At 36.6% G+C, this 16,172-nt stretch overlaps 1 protein-coding gene across 1 annotated transcript in view; it reads left to right on the top strand.

Annotated features, from left to right (window-relative positions):
• Nucleotides 1–208: 208 nt before the first annotated feature.
• LOC107654726 (angiopoietin-1-like) overlaps nt 209–16,172 on the top strand; it is a 53,255-nt gene continuing 37,291 nt past the window's right edge. The window contains exon 1 of the mRNA XM_016441940.1: nt 209–952. Coding sequence (XP_016297426.1) covers nt 569–952 — 384 coding nt within the window. The 5' untranslated portion in view covers nt 209–568. The remainder of the gene's footprint in view (nt 953–16,172) is intronic.

Genomic DNA, 16,172 nt, shown 5'->3' with positions numbered 1-16,172 from the left:
GGCTACTACACAAACATAGGGTCAGAAAGCTTGTAAAATGATCCTCAAGCACTGAGAACATCCTCTTTGCTGGGGTCCCGCTACGCTTCACTTTCCTTTTCACTCTCTCTCTCTCACACACACACGCACACACACACGTACGCACACGCATTCCTCTCCAGTCACTGTGAGGGGCAGGCTCAGAGCATGCTAGAAGCCCAGAGCAAAGTAATTCAGTCGCACGATCACACACAGAGGAAACATAGAAAGAGAGCGCCAGGGGAGGTCTGACAACACTCCAGACTACATCTTCATGGACGTTGTCTTGCTTTCTTCATAACTGCACAGCTGCATTTCACATGCACTTCTAGCAACAGTTTCTTAAGGCTTCAGTTTTTCCCCAGAAGACCAACTTGATATAAAGTGTCTTGTTAGCCGGTGACAGGATCAGTAATGACCTCCAGGCAACGGTCCAGTCCGGACGTGATCACCACGTGCCCCAGGCCATCTGTACATCTCTGCTCGTACTGATTCCACCTGACTTTGGACTGAAGGAACCGAGGGCACCCTCAAACGAACTTTGATATTTATGACCTCACCCTCCCCTCCAGCTCCTGCCATGTGGTGGGGTTGGTTCATGTGCCGCTGCTTGTCCCTGGCAGCGCTGCTGGTGGTAGCAGACTGCGGAGGGGCTGAGCAAAGAAGAGGAGCAGAAGAAGGACTCAGAAGCTCCACGGCGAAAGCTAACAGCAGCAGCGGTCGGAAATATCACCGGATCCAAAATGGACAGTGTAGCTACACTTTTATCCTTCCGGAGGCTGATGGAGGCGCTTGTCGAGACTTTAAAGCGGGCACGCCGTACAATGCCAATGCACTTCAGCGGGACGCACCTCAACCTGAAGCAGACTTCTCCAACCAAAAGATCCAGCAGCTGGAGAACGTCATGGAGAACTATACGCAGTGGTTACAAAAGGTGAGTTCTATTAAGTTGCACAACGGATGATCGCACAATTATCGCAATTTCTGTATACACAATTATGTAGTAGTTGTAGTTTGCGTAAGCTGAGAGGAGCGAATGAACAGCTGTTCTTCAGTAGAGCGGCTGAGAGGAAAGATAGGTGTTTTTAAAGTCTGAAATGCAAAGTTTGGTGAGTGAAAACTAAGGATGTGCATGTCAGAACTGCTTACGAGTCTAAAGCCGACAGGGATCAGCACTGTTCTTGACGCTGAGCACTTCGACTGTTCGGTTGTCATCTAAAACTGTTTAGACAACAGTGAAACATCTCAGATGTTTTTTCTTAACTGCGTTCTTGGCTGGTGTTCAGATGCCAGATTGTAAGGACGTGTTTTATGGTCACTGCACTATGAGTTTTGCAACAAGGCAGAGTACGCGCTTTACAATGACAGACCTGTCTTATTAAAAGCATTACGTTGGCCACTTTAGCTGTCAGAAACGTGATTTACATCAACACAGATCGTTCTGTTCAGCCGCTGTCTGCACTGCACAACGTAACCGCCTGGCAGGGGAGTCTCGCTCGAGCAGCGTCTGGCTGATTTTGCAGATGTTCAGGTGCACTCCACACGTTGTGCTGATGGCAGGTTGTCAGTCACCCAGATGGTAGTCGGGCGCGCTGTCTCTTTAATGAAAGGAAGTCAGGCAGACCCCCGGGAGTGCTTGAAGGAAGAGCAAGGAGGATCTATCGTTCTATTATGAGCTAAGCTTTAACTGTCCTGGCAGATATCAGCACGGCTTTCTAATGGTTTCTAAAAGCATCAGCTTGTTCCCCGTCCCTGTGCAATCCGCCCTAAATGATTGAGAGTTTGTTGTTTTTCGTAAACTTTAAGCAAAGTTGACAGAAATTAAAATTATGCAGCAGACAACAAAAAAAACATAAAATATTTGTTTTATTTGATTAAAACATATTTACTAAATTTCCAAAAATCTGAGAACAACCTAAAAAGTTGGCATTTGTTTAATTGAATTATTTTATTATATGTAATATATTTTAATGATTAAAAAATAAATAGAAGCATTTTCCATTAGTGGGCTCCGACAGTTGGACTTCACTGTATATAGATATTTATTTAAAAATATAGTGTCATTTGTTTAGATAGGTGCATGCATTTGTGTACCAATTTTATTCGCTCCTATATAAAAGAAAAGTGCTTGATCATTTAAATTACTACATAATTAAATTTTTATTTCACTCAGTCACCAAGTAATTAATGATAATTGCTTCTCAAACAGAAACCCCTACAGAAACAACCAAAGGGTTCTTGGCATTGATAACTCATCTAACATTGACTTTGTCACTTTCATTAGACAAACAAACCATATTTATCTAAAACACACTCTTATTTATCAGTATTGTGATCTTGGTGAGTAGTCTGAGATTAATTATTTGAATCTATCGGTTTATTTTCATAAAACATAACCTGAACTTTTAACATATATGATGGATTTCATGAAGAGTTTGGAATTAGTTGTCCTTAACAATGTCATTTAGATTTCTCAAACTCAAGTTTCTCTTTCTTTTTATTATCTCAAGTATAGTGTACACTGAATGTAAACAGGTTGGTTTCATGCTCGGTTCATTTTTGTTGAATAGACGTGATGAGTGTTACGTAATGATGGAATGGGTGGCCCCTGTCTGTTTTTTAAAAACAATCTAACGTGATGCTTTTAAGTAAAAGTCATGGCTGCAACATGAGCATCATTCTAATTGATCTAAAGGGTTCCTTCCAAATGGTGAAATCCCACTTGCTTTTCTCAGCATTTCCATTCTCGTCTTCATTTTGCAACGCCGTCCAACTTAATTATACTGATGGATATAAAACAGCTACAGATTAGTATTTGCAGACACTTGTAAGATCCTTTTTTAAAAGGAAAACAAAATCTCGCTTGGCTCCATTTTAGACAGAGTCGGCTGAAATAATATTGTGGTGCAATGGTTAAAAACAAAAGAATGAAAGAAAGAAAAATAAAAGCCTTTTACCAGGACATGCACGCTATCAAAAGACATACTACGTTTCAGTATGTCAGAGTTCATAAAAAAGCAATTTGGCAGTTCATGCAGTCTGAATTCTACACCAGTGAGTAAGTGGCTTATCATAAAACATAGTGAAAGGAGTATAAGCACATCTGCTAACATTAGTAATGTCACTTTTCCTCCTCACTGAGACTTTAAGCAGGAAAAAAACATACTGTACCTTACTCCGATTAGACGATGTTAATAGATCTTGACAGAGAAAGGTTGTCTTGTTCAGTAGCTCTACTTAAGGAATTAAGTCATATTTTTTGTATTTGAAATGTGACAGGATGGATAGCACAAGAAAGCTTGTTTTAGTGGAATGAGGCACAGGCCTAATTCAGGCTAATTGTGCTTAAGGCACATGAGGATGCAGTTAACATATTTCATCGGACAGCAGATGAAGTGTCCTGCACTGGTCTATCTGTCTTAATCAGTGTTGGGCAAGTTACTCTGAAAATGTAATCAAATGACTGATTACTGATTACTCGCTTTTAAAAGTAATCACGTTACTGTTCTGATTTAAAAGTAATCACTGTTACTGTTACTGTTCTCCATAACTATATTTTTATATAATCCTGATAAGAGTGTGGTTATGATTTGCAGAACTAAGGAGGATAAAATTATAAAATTTCCAGTTTTCAAGTTGTCTAATAGGAGTCTCACTGTGTGTGCTAAAGTAAAATACCTTGGACATTTCATCACTGAACGCATGACAGACGATGAGGATATTGAAAGGCAACGCCGTATGATGTATATGCAGGCGAATATACTTTTACGTAAGTTTAGTTTCTGTTCAGATGAGGTGAAGGTGTCACTTTTTAAAGCATATTGTACAACACTTTATACTGCTCATCTGTGGTTCAACTATAGAACATCTAGTTTACAGAAGCTGCAAGTAGCTTATAATGATGCAATGAGAATTTTACTAAAGAGGCCTAGATGGCATAGTGCAAGTGAAATGTTTGTGAGTGCAAGAGTAATCACTTTTAAAGAACTGTTACGAAATCTTATGCATAGATTTATCTGCCAGCTAAATGCTTAAAAAAATTAGATTATTGTGGGTCTATCAAATATAAGGGTTAGTACTACACGGTATCAGTCAAAGCTGTGGAGACATTGGTATAGTAATTAGTTACATTACTAGTTACGTTACTTTTTTTCTCTATGAAATTTGTAAAATCCCAGCATACACGCTCCCATTAAATATTTGTTATTAAAGCATCAACATTCACAGAGCACTGTTATTTTTAACTAAAGCAAGCAGCTGCTGCATGCATGGTTTGGCATGGCAGAATGCCAGCAAAGAGCGCTGCATTTATAATCTCTAAAAGACATCTGTTCATCGCAATCTCACAAATCACTGTTATAACACAATGAATATAAGCATAATTAGTCTTTCATAATGTCTACAATTCGTGTGTTATAATGAGAGGATTCATGAGCACGCAATTTCAGCACTGCATTGCTCAACGCTGCAAACACGTGTTATAGCCTAAATAGAAACTCTGCACTGCATACATTGCTCAACGCTGCAAACACATGTTACAGCCTAAATAGAAACTCTGCATACGCTTGCACCTGTTAATCGTTTATATTTTATATTAGTTCATGTTGCTTTTGTGCAATAGATGAATAACAATTTATTTGTTTAGATATTTTATGTTTAGATATTTTTTTGCGGGAGTTCCGTGAATCATTTTATTCTCCCGCATCCCACACACACACACGAGTGTCTACCCACCCGCACCAGCACTCGCTCATCTTGTCCCACGCCGCACTCTGTTGCGTCGGGTCTCGCGGGAGCAGGTCTCTAGTCCACAGGCACTTGACTCAACAGTGCGTGTGCAACATCCTTTTTACAATCTCTAGATTATAAAGCACTGCATTCTGTCAGCAATGTAATGCGGCAGTAACGTATAGAGACCTCGGCTTGTAACTATACTCTAATTACTACTTTGAAAATTATAACGCATTAAATTACTCTGTTACTAAAAAAGTAATCAAAAGTGAGCTGTGACTGTGGAGTAATTCGTAATACCACTCAAGCTGCAGGCTGATGAAAGACAGTGACTAGTCTGTTGTTGGAGGTGCGGAGGGGTCTGTGTGGGGTCGATATACGTTCACTGTGGAATTCTGCTGTGCCGGGGGAAGAGCGTATCCCGATAACATTCTTGTCCAGTCAAAGGTGGCTTCTGTTTGTCCAAGGATTATCCCAGAAGCAGGAATGGTCCAAAGAGGGAGACTTTTGTGGATTGACTGTGGTCTTTTATCATTTGTTACAGGAAACGGACCACTTGAGGATGTAGCTAGCTAGCCTCTGCTAATCTCAAATGCTTAAACTATCAGCTGTTTAATGAAGGGATGCTTTTAAACATGAGAGCAGGGCAAAGAAAGGTATTATCCAGTTCCTTGGATATCTAATCACAATTTTAAATTGATAGTTCATCATTTACTCAACCTCATGTCGTTCCAATCCCACGACTTAATTTTTTTCTGTGGAACACAATGTCCTGACTGTTTGTTTTCATATAATCAAAGTGAAATGGATCCATTTTTTAAAAGAAATTAATACTTTTATTCAGCAAAGATGCACTAGATTTATGAACAGTAAGACATTTATAATGTTACAAAAGTTTCTTATTTCAAATAAATGCTGTTCTTTTGAACATTTTCTGTTAATCAAAAAATCTTGAAAATATGTATCACAGGCTTCACAAAAATATTAAGCAACACAGCTGGCTTCAACATTTATAATGATAAGAAATGTTTCTTAAGCATTAAATCAGCATATTACAATGATTTCTGAAGGATCATGTGACTCTGAATTAATGGCTGCTAAAAATTCAGCTTTGCCGTCACAGGAATAAATTACATTTTAAGATAATTTATATTATAATTATATATATATATATATATATGTATATATATATATATATATACTTTGAGGATATAATTTTAAAACAACAACAACAAAATTGTCATTTTGGGTGAACTATTCTCTTAAGCATTAACGTTACATAAATGTTCTATCAGAGACTAAATAAATGTCTTAAAGTCTGATCGTCTCTAAAGCCGATGGAATTCAGTCTGTCAGTAGGGCCTGAGGTCCGTTTTGGACAAAGCTCAAGCTTCTGCTGTGTCACATGTGGGAGCCGTCAGGGGACTGGAAGTGATAGATCTTCACACTCGGTGTTCAAAGAAAACATTTTCCGAGCTCATGTTTCTGAAGATAAGTGCGTCTTGCCAAGTAGCACTTTACATTTTAAAAAGCACACATTCAAACCCTGGCCCTGTGAAATTCCCATTGTTCTGCTCGACCCCCAGTTTGGATATTGGTGACTAAAGTGAAACGGAAAGGTTAATCCCGGCGCTCAAGAGGGTTTCCTTCACTGAGGGTATTCATGAAGACTGAGGACCCTCACTCGGCCACACAGCATGTCTAAAAAGCCAAAGCAGGACTGCGCTATTTTAGGGGTGACTTCCTTTGTATCAGAGTTTATTTTTCTGATAGAAGCAGCCAAAAGCAACAAGCTGGGTAAAGCGGAGTAAACGTTCACTTAACCGACTAAAAAGCTCTTCCTTCCTGTTTCATAGCTTTTACACACACCAGAACAGTGCCACGTTTATCTGAGCACCACAGAGAGATGCTACTGCTCCAAATGTAATACTTGTGAGAGGTGAAAGCAAAACTGGGGTGAATAAATACGAGAAACAATACACTGCTGTCACCATTTCTTTAAAAAAAATAAAGACTTGAAAAATAGCCTGCACTGAACATGTTATTTTTTTCCTAGCAATTTAAAAATATATATATTTCTTGGTATTTTATTATATAAAATATATGTGCATATTTTTATTATTATATTTATGATATTTTATTATTATACTTTTTTGAAGTACTTTACCCCAACTGTATTTCATCTGGGTCGTTAGGATAACTCAGCCATGTCTGTTTGATAAAGGGCAGAGAAAACCCCCTGAAATGTATACCCTACACCCAAATTAATTGGCCACTTAATGTCTTCCTAATTTTGTAAATGGTCCTAACTCTCTGCCACATCATTGTAGGCCGCTTAATGTATTTATGAGGTCAAATTTCCATCTGTGACTTTAATAAATTGCTCTCTAGTGCACACTCGCTTTAGGATTAATGTGAATTTAATTGTCATTTTATTTACGTTAGGTGTTTTGGGCTTTTGGTTTTCAAAAAATTGCCTCAGGTTAAAAGTGAATGTGTCCTGAATAAAATGATAATGTTTTGTTATATCTTTTGGCATTAGTGTTGCCCTGGAGTATTTTCTTTGGAAAATTGTGTTACTGTTGGCATTAAAAATATCCCTTTAATTTTTTTATTAAAATATGGTAATTTTTGTTGAAATTGTTTAGGACAAGAAATAGACATGGGCATTTTTTAAACCTGCGCTTTTTCTTTTCCCACTGTATGTGAGAGCTTCTTTTTTGTAACTTTGTGTGATTAACATAGGCTATTCTTTTTTTTTTTTTTCTCTCAAGTGGCTTGTTAAAGATTTTTTTTCTTTTCGGTATTTGCCATGTAGTGTAATTAATAACATTTGAAACAGTACAAGCGTGCCATTGATTTTAGAGATTGTCAGATGTTTTTGCATATTCCTTGTGCAGTCAGGATTTTTGGTTTGGCTCCTAAACTAGTTAAGTTGGCTTGAAAAAGCCAATCATGCTAACAACATGCTAGTAACATGCTAATCATGCTAGAAACATGCTAGTAACTTGTTAATCGTGCTAAAAAAAGGCTAACACCATACTAGTAATAGGCTAATCATGCTAGAAACATGCTAGCAACTTGATAAACATGCTAGAAACATGCTATCAATCATGCTAGTAACATGCTAATCATGCTAGAAACATGCTAGCAACTTGATAAACATGCTAGAAACATGCTATCAATCATGCTAGTAACATGCTAATCATGCTAGAATCAAGTTAGTAACATTCCTAGTAATGCTAGAATCATGCTATCAAAATGATAGTAACTTGCTAATCATGCTAACAACATGCTAGCAACTTGCTAAACATGCTAGAAACATGCTATCAAAATGCTAGTAACTTGCTAATCATGCTAACAACATGCTAGTAATTTGTTAATCATGCTATAAACATGCTAACAAAATGTTAGTAACTTGTTAATCATACTAGAAACATGCTAACAACTTGTTAAACATGCTAGAAACATGCTAGCATCATGCTAGTAACATGTCAATCATGCTAGAATAATGCTAGTAACATGTTAATCATGTTAGAATCATGCTAGCAACAGGCTAGTAAACTTGCTAATCATGCTAACAAAATGCTAACACCATGCTAGTAAAATGCTAATAATGCTAGAAACATGCTTGCAACTTGTTAAACATGCTAACAAAATGCTAGCAACTTGTTAAACATGCTAGAAACATGCTTACAACATGCTTGTAACATGCTAATCATGCTAGAAACATGCTAGTAACTTGCTAATCATACTAACAAAATGTTAACCCAATGCTAGTAACATGTTAATCATGCTAGCGACCTGTTAATAATTTAGCTAATTATGCTAACAACATGCTAGTAACATGTTAATCATGCTAGAAACATGCATGTTAGAATCATGCTAGCAACAGGCTAGTAAACTTGCTAATCATGCTAACAAAATGCTAACACCATGCTAGTAAAATGCTAATAATGCTAGAAACATGCTTGCAACTTGTTAAACATGCTAACAAAATGCTAGCAACTTGTTAAACATGCTAGAAACATGCTTACAACATGCTTGTAACATGCTAATCATGCTAGAAACATGCTAGTAACTTGCTAATCATGCTAACAACATGCTAGTAACATGTTAATCATGCTAGAAACATGCTAGTAACTTGCTAATCATGCTAACAACATGCTAGTAACATGTTAATCATGCTAGAAACATGCTAGTAACTTGCTAATCATGCTAACAACATGCTAGTAACATGTTAATCATGCTAGAAACATGCTAGTAACTTGCTAATCATGCTAAGAACATGATAACCATGATAGAAACGTGCTAACCATACTAGAATCATGTTAACAACTTGTTAGTAACATGCTAATTGTGCTAGCAAAATGCTAGCAACATGCGAATCACGTTAGCAACATGCTAGTAACACGCTAATCATGATAAAACATGTTTGCAACGGCCTAGCAATCACCCCAGGTACCCTAGCAATATGTTTTATACCTATCTGTTTTTCTGATAGCCTTGAAAACATTCAAACTTTAATCTTTAAAACTATTTTAACTTTCAAACTACTTCAAACCTAAAACTTTCAGACTGCAAGCTTTTAAAACTTTTTCAAACTTTCTAGCTAGGCTTTTTCAAGCCAACTTAAAGTTTGTCTACAAACTTTTTAATCTAGTTTAGAAATGTAATTTAACAGTTTGAATAATTAAAATTGTTGTGAGAAAGTGTTAATATGTTCATGATCCTCAAAGTAGATGAGAATTTCTTAGCTTGACTAAATACATATTTATACAAAGTATATCTATATATTACCACTTCTGTTCTCTCGTTCATTAAAACTGGAACTGCGTGACGCTGATAAACCCAAAGGAGAGAAGAAGGTCTTGGTAGGATGGGATTTCCTGCATGACCCATTATGTGCTACTTCTGAGTGGGGTCCCATTGCAGCTGTTGTTTTAGGAATGACTGTCTTCATTGGTCCCAGTTAGCCTGAGGTCTCAAGACCAATAATTCAGCTTATCTAGTGTTTAAATACCTCAACTTTTCCATGAAATCGATTCAAAACATCAGATCAGTGGATGAAAGAGTGCTATGGATGACTCTTGGGCCAAACTGCAAAATTGTTGAACAAAGAGAGGCAGATAAGTAATGAGCAATAATGTAACCCTCCCTATGGGAAAAGGAAAGAGGACTAAGTCAAGAAAGAACAGGAAATCAAAAATGTGTGTGTAATTGTGTGGGACAGAGTATTTGGATGAATTATATTTTCTCTTATCACTCTCACATTAAGGTTTATGTAACACTTGTGCTGTATCCGAGCCACAGGTCTTGCTTTTTACTAGACACATCTCTGCCAGAACTCAGGGAGTAGTTTGTTTTATCAGTTTTCTTTTCTTTTTTTTCTTAAATATTTTTTTATGATCTGCACAATGGAGTGAAAGCGCATATTAAGTTAACTGACGCCAATCTTACATTATGATCTCCATTAAAAAGATAAATTGGTCTGTAAGCTTAATATACAGTTACAGACCAGTTGAAAACATAGACTTACAAGTGATGGTGCAAGATATTTGCAGAAAACTCGTCTTCAAACCTTTGGGGGCTTTAAAGTTCACCCAAAACTGAAATTCTGTCATTATTTGCTTATATTCTAAGGCTGTTCTGAATTGAACTAGTAGTACTTTTACATGCAGTTAGTCCTCATTGGAACATACTTTCAAGCTTAAAAGTAAAGTTTAAAAAAAAAAAAGTGGTTCATATGACTTGTTTGATGTATTCCAAGTGTTCTGATGTCATATGAAAGCATTGTGTGAGAAAAAGACTGAAATTTAAGCTATAATTCGACGACAAACCTGCCATGTTTGTTCCAGTGAGATGTTAACCACTGTGACTGAATCATTTATTCAGTGAGCTGAACTTGAAGATTGAATTGGTCCAATTCATAAATGAATCATTCAAATCCATTTTGTGAACTGAAATTGATCAGACTCAAAGAATCCAAGAATCAGACATCTATAGCTACTTCTATAATGACTATAAATGAGAGATAATATCAACTTAAATTTCAATCTATTTCTGACACAAAGCTGGCTTCAGAAGAACTGAAATATAGAGCATAAATCGTATGTACCACTTTCATGATACTTCAATGGTGCATGTGTCCTTTTTGAAATGGCTTCAGAAGAACTGAAATATAGAGCATAAATAGTATGTACCACTTTCATGATACTTCAATGGTGCATGTGTCTGTTTTGAAACTTGAAAGCTTCACTCCCCATTCAGTGCGTTTGCATGCAAAAAGCAACCAGCAGAATTCTTTACATTTCTCTTTTTGTGTTCCATAGAAGAAAGAAAGTCATACAGGTTTGTAATGACATGAAGGTGATTAACTGATAACAGAATTTTCATCTTTGTTTCAACTAATCCTATAAAATATACCTTTGCAGCATGTTTGCAGCCGTTTTCCATTAGAGGAGACTTTGTCGTCATGTCCTGATTTTCAATAACTGTTTTCTTAAGTTTTAACGCAGGCACAAGAAACAATCGCGTGCTTCATACCTAAGTGGCATGTGGTTGGATATTATGTCTGTGTTGTGGTTTAGTGGTTTTCGGCCACAAACGATGTGATACCCACAGCTCCTCACATCCCCCGCCCCTGCACCCCTCTGAACCCTGACCAGCATCATGTTTGCCTTGTCTGGGCCCTCGTCCAGGCTTCTCACATTCCATCTCGTACCAGGGGTGTGGCTGTCAGGAAGGGCTGCATATAATTGCAGAAGACGGCGATATAAGCCCCTCACCTCCTCCTTCACTCTCATCAATCGGAAAGAAACCTGAACCGGTGGTTAATAGTAGCAGGTCAAAGATCATTCCACATTATGCCATCAGGGGTGGAAAATGGCTGTGGCTTCAATAATAGTAACTGTGTGTAATTTACATTCAATTACCATTGTGATGGAGGCACTTTAAAGTATTAACTGCACAGGTAAGGTCTTGACTCAGTTCACGGAGTATTTTATTCGCCTCTTGGGGCGAAAGTGATATTAGTGGCGATTTTTGCACCAAACGGAATTGCAAAGGTTTCTAAACAGGTTTTCCTAACACTGCTGCAGCAAACGTCTGTCTCAAATTCAACCCTGCGCTAATCAAACCATTTCATGAGGTCTGTAATTCAACATAATGCAAAGCTAAAAGTGAAGTGGAGATAAAGGAATATTAAAAGCATAGGTGTCAACCATCAGGCTTTGGCAGGAAGCTACATCTTGTTCCGCACTCCTCTTAAAATGCTGAGAGAATGCATGATGTGAGTGCATTACTGAGTGAAGAGATCTCTGGCTTGTGTCTATAAGACTGATCTTCTGCGTGTCAGTGTTTTGACACCCGTGTGTCGTTTACAGATCTGTTCCTGTGCTCATCTGAGAGGTGGTATACATGCAACATGCACAGAGCCACACTAATAGCTGTTTAAGAGCGTGCAGGCTTGCGTGGATAGACCTGGTTTAATCGTTTTCTCTTATACAAGTTATTTATGGTCTTGTCTACCAATGCAAAAGTCTTTCTTCTACTCCCTCACACTTTCCTCCCGTCACTCTATTTTTGTATTCCTTTTTTCTCCACTCTTCCCTCCCTCTGCTCAGCCACAAAACAACTTGCACAGACAAAAAAGGGGCCTATAAATTATACAGCGTTGAATAGTGTGACAACACAATGTCACAAGTGAGGCAGCAAGTCCCCGTCTGTGCCGGGCTGCCCATATAGAGTTCAGAAGGGATGTTAGAGCCTTTCATCTCTGAGCTGATTTCTGTCTTTCTTTGTATGCAATGTATATGCATGCACAATTTTATGCACTTTTACAGCGAAAAATAATAAATCATCAGACCATTGCATTGGAAACATACTGATGCCTTGAGACAAGTAAAAAAAAAGAGAGAAAAAGTGCTGGGGAAAAGTAGTATTTTTATTGGCATATTTTATATGCATCCTTACATTTTTTATGTTCTTTTTTTAATGTTTTTTTTCTCCATGTATTTTTATATCTTCAAAAATTATGTATTTATGTACTTTAGATACATTGTAATTATATAGTAAAAATTATAGCAAAATAAATGGTTACACTTTATTTTAAGGTGTCCTTGTTAGAGTGTAATTATTCATTTAGATACTGAGTAATATTAATTAACTACATGTACTTACTATATGGTTAGGGTTAGGGTTACTTGCATGTAATTATGCATAATTTATTGTTATTATAATAGTAAGTACATGTAACATGTGTAACAAGGAAACCTTAAAATAAAGTGTTACCTTTGTTCATTCATTCATTAATTCATTGTTATTACTTTCAGTTATCCAAAACTCCTAATGCTTTCTTTTCTTTTCTTTTCTTTTCTTTTCTTTTCTTTTCTTTTTTTTCTTTTTATGTATTTTATTTTAATTTATTTTACAGTCATCAGAATGATCCTTTCTGCTTAAAATAAATTCCAGCATGTTGTCTCTGTGTGATTTACTCAGATATGTCCATACTCGGATAACTCAGAAAGCAGAGGACTGTCTGTTTGTTTTTTTTGTGATTAGCTTGGTCATGTTTGGAATTTCAAGCAGACAACCAAGTTCAGCATGTCTTCTTTCACATTTGCCCAAATACCTTGGCAGCCATATAAAGCCTCATAGAGCTGCCAGTACATTGCGTTAAAATGCTGTATTTTCCTGGTTTGCCGTGCGATAAGTTGCAGTGAGCACATACATACAGTATTTCCACAGCAAACACATCTGCTATAGGTCAAATACATCATGCCAAGCTCAACAAGGCAGATAAAGTGCCAGTCATCCACATTGTACACAACACTGCTAGCTTGCTGTTTTGAGTTCTGCACTAGCTGTCTGTTGCAATTCCCCACTGGAATGGTTCTGCGGTGTGCTTTGGAGATGACTTTTTTTTTGAAGTACCAGGACAGACGCGCCATGGCAACAGTGATGCATGTCTCACCCTTGCCCACTGTTTGGAATAAGGCAATCAGTGCCCCATGGCCAAGTTTTGATGTGAGAAACTGTTGTTCTGACCGAGAAGTGTCCAGGCTACGTGCAAATGGGCCATGCAGGATGAAAGCTTGCAGTTGTAATTCCTTCATATAGTTAAATGACATCATTGTAACTGCAGTTGACATAATATCGTACCGAAAGCCTCCCCGGATTATTTATGAGGTCTTTATCAAATGCACCACATTCTGAATTTTATATAGGCATGGATATCCTTGAAAGGAAATGATTCTTTGGGAAGGTTCTCCTCAAAATAAATTCTGGAATAGACACCTCTCTCCAAACATTTTTGAAATCCTCAATGTCCCTGTGTGATTCTGTACTGGGTACAACATTTCCAAGGGGATTACCAGGCCATTGAAAGTCACATTCCTCCTGTGATCCATCATGGCAAAGAAGTTCCCATGATCAGTTCTCATTTTTGGAAATCTGAGGTCTGCTCTAGGGCTGGTATAGGGCAAATCACTGGTTTCCAGTACGGTTTGTTTGTTGTTTCCTTCGGGGTTTTTCGAGGGTCGAGTAAATGCTGACGTTTCCTCTCCCATATGTCCAGATACACATAATTAATCAGGGTAATTCAAGGAAATCACAGTAATTTGAAAAGCCAACTTGGGCAAAAGAGATATGAGTGTGGGGTCTTGTAATTTGAGCATTTGAGCAAATATACAGTCATACACATCTCATTTGGAAAATATTTCTTCACTGTCAATGTGATTTCACATGAGAAATGCAGAGTGAACATAAATCCAGTTAAAGCTATATGGTGTTCCCTTTACAGTATGTGTATCTGCAAACTGAGTTTTTTTTTTTTTTGAAAGCTGTTGCAGGGTTATCAGGGTTTACTCTTGTGGGCCTTTGAGGGTGTTTCTTTAACTATGGGCACTTTAGACTCTGTGATTCCTTCAAAAAACTTTTCTGACAGTCACTAGTTTATTTAAATTGTCTACAAACAATATCTAAAAAAAACAAAGATCAAGATTAAGTCATGGCAACGTGTTTTTCCATTACTTTTACTCATCACATTAATTTAACTAATTTTAACTTTAAGTTACATGAGATTTAGTCTTTTTTTTTAAAGGTTGGTTTAATATAATTTAAATGTATGACTTGTACCGCTAGTTTGATTATACTTAAAAATATAAGGCAGCAACTGAATGGTGCTCTTTAATTACTCTTAATTGTAATTATATTTATTCAATTTAATTAGAAATTAAATTACATTTTATTAATGTATGTATATGTGTGTGTGTGTGTGTGTGTGTGTGTATATATATATATATATATATACCAAACACACACATCACATTAAATATTTTCATACATTTAAAAATGAATAATTTGACATTTTCATAATTCATAATTAAAAGTCTGGGACAAAGAATAATTTATATTTAAATAAAAAATATAATTTAAAAAATAGAAAAAAAAATGTTTATTCCTATAATCAAAATATAAAATGATAAAATCAACCCCTTGGACATAAAAGTGCCTGTCGTTGATGAAACACCTTTGTTTGTTTGTGCAGCATTTACAGTATATTGGGCTCTAGTATGAGTAATCACTTTATAAAGATGAAATAAGCCTGCTACAGCTTGTCTAGATGGACACTAAAAATCCATTTACAGTTTATTGATAATGATAACAAGCACATGTCCTCTTCACACTACCAAAATCAAAAAGGACAAAAGCAAACATTTCTCTTGGAAGCTGTCTTCTCATCTCTCACTGAATCAAAGCAAACAGCCTTTCCATCTTCTTTCTGTCCCACACGTAACTTCATGTTTTTAAGACAGGATATCGAAAATTAATGATTTTTTGCTTTCGTTAATCTCCAGTGCCTTCTCTGCTTTATTGGGTTTGGTGCACCACATCAGCGCTCTCATCAGATGGGCTCTTGTTCTGTGTTTGTGGTATTTATAGAACAGAACGTATCAATTACAATTGCCTTTGGTGTCTGGACAGATGAAAATGAATGAGTTGAAAGAACACAGGCCTCATTCTTTACAAAAGGTGATCAATGATTAAGATATTATGGATTTATGAGTTGCTTCAGTGCTTAAAGTTGAGTCTATGTGCTATTAGGACATAGTTTATACTATTGGCAATGCCTTTGAGCAGATAGAGTTACCAGCCCTCTTGGCATCATTGTTTGTTCATGCTGTGTTTTTGTAAGCAATGCAATCTTGAATATATCAATCCATTTTCATGCATTAGCATTGGATGAACTCATCTTCTGTGATCACTGCTAATATTGTGAGACATTTGTGGATTATTTTTTTTTTGTTAGTTTATATACTGAATACATATTTATTATTTTTTGTGTGTGTATTAATAATCTATAAAAAATGTAATAATAAAAAAAAATATATATATATATATATATATATATATATGTGTGT

This window comes from Sinocyclocheilus anshuiensis, unplaced genomic scaffold (assembly GCF_001515605.1).
Source record: "Sinocyclocheilus anshuiensis isolate Anshui unplaced genomic scaffold, SAMN03320099.WGS_v1.1 scaffold195, whole genome shotgun sequence".
In the NCBI taxonomy this organism is placed as follows: domain Eukaryota; kingdom Metazoa; phylum Chordata; class Actinopteri; order Cypriniformes; family Cyprinidae; genus Sinocyclocheilus; species Sinocyclocheilus anshuiensis.
Note: the sequence above shows the minus strand (reverse complement) of the source record. Positions and strands in the feature narration are given on the sequence as shown.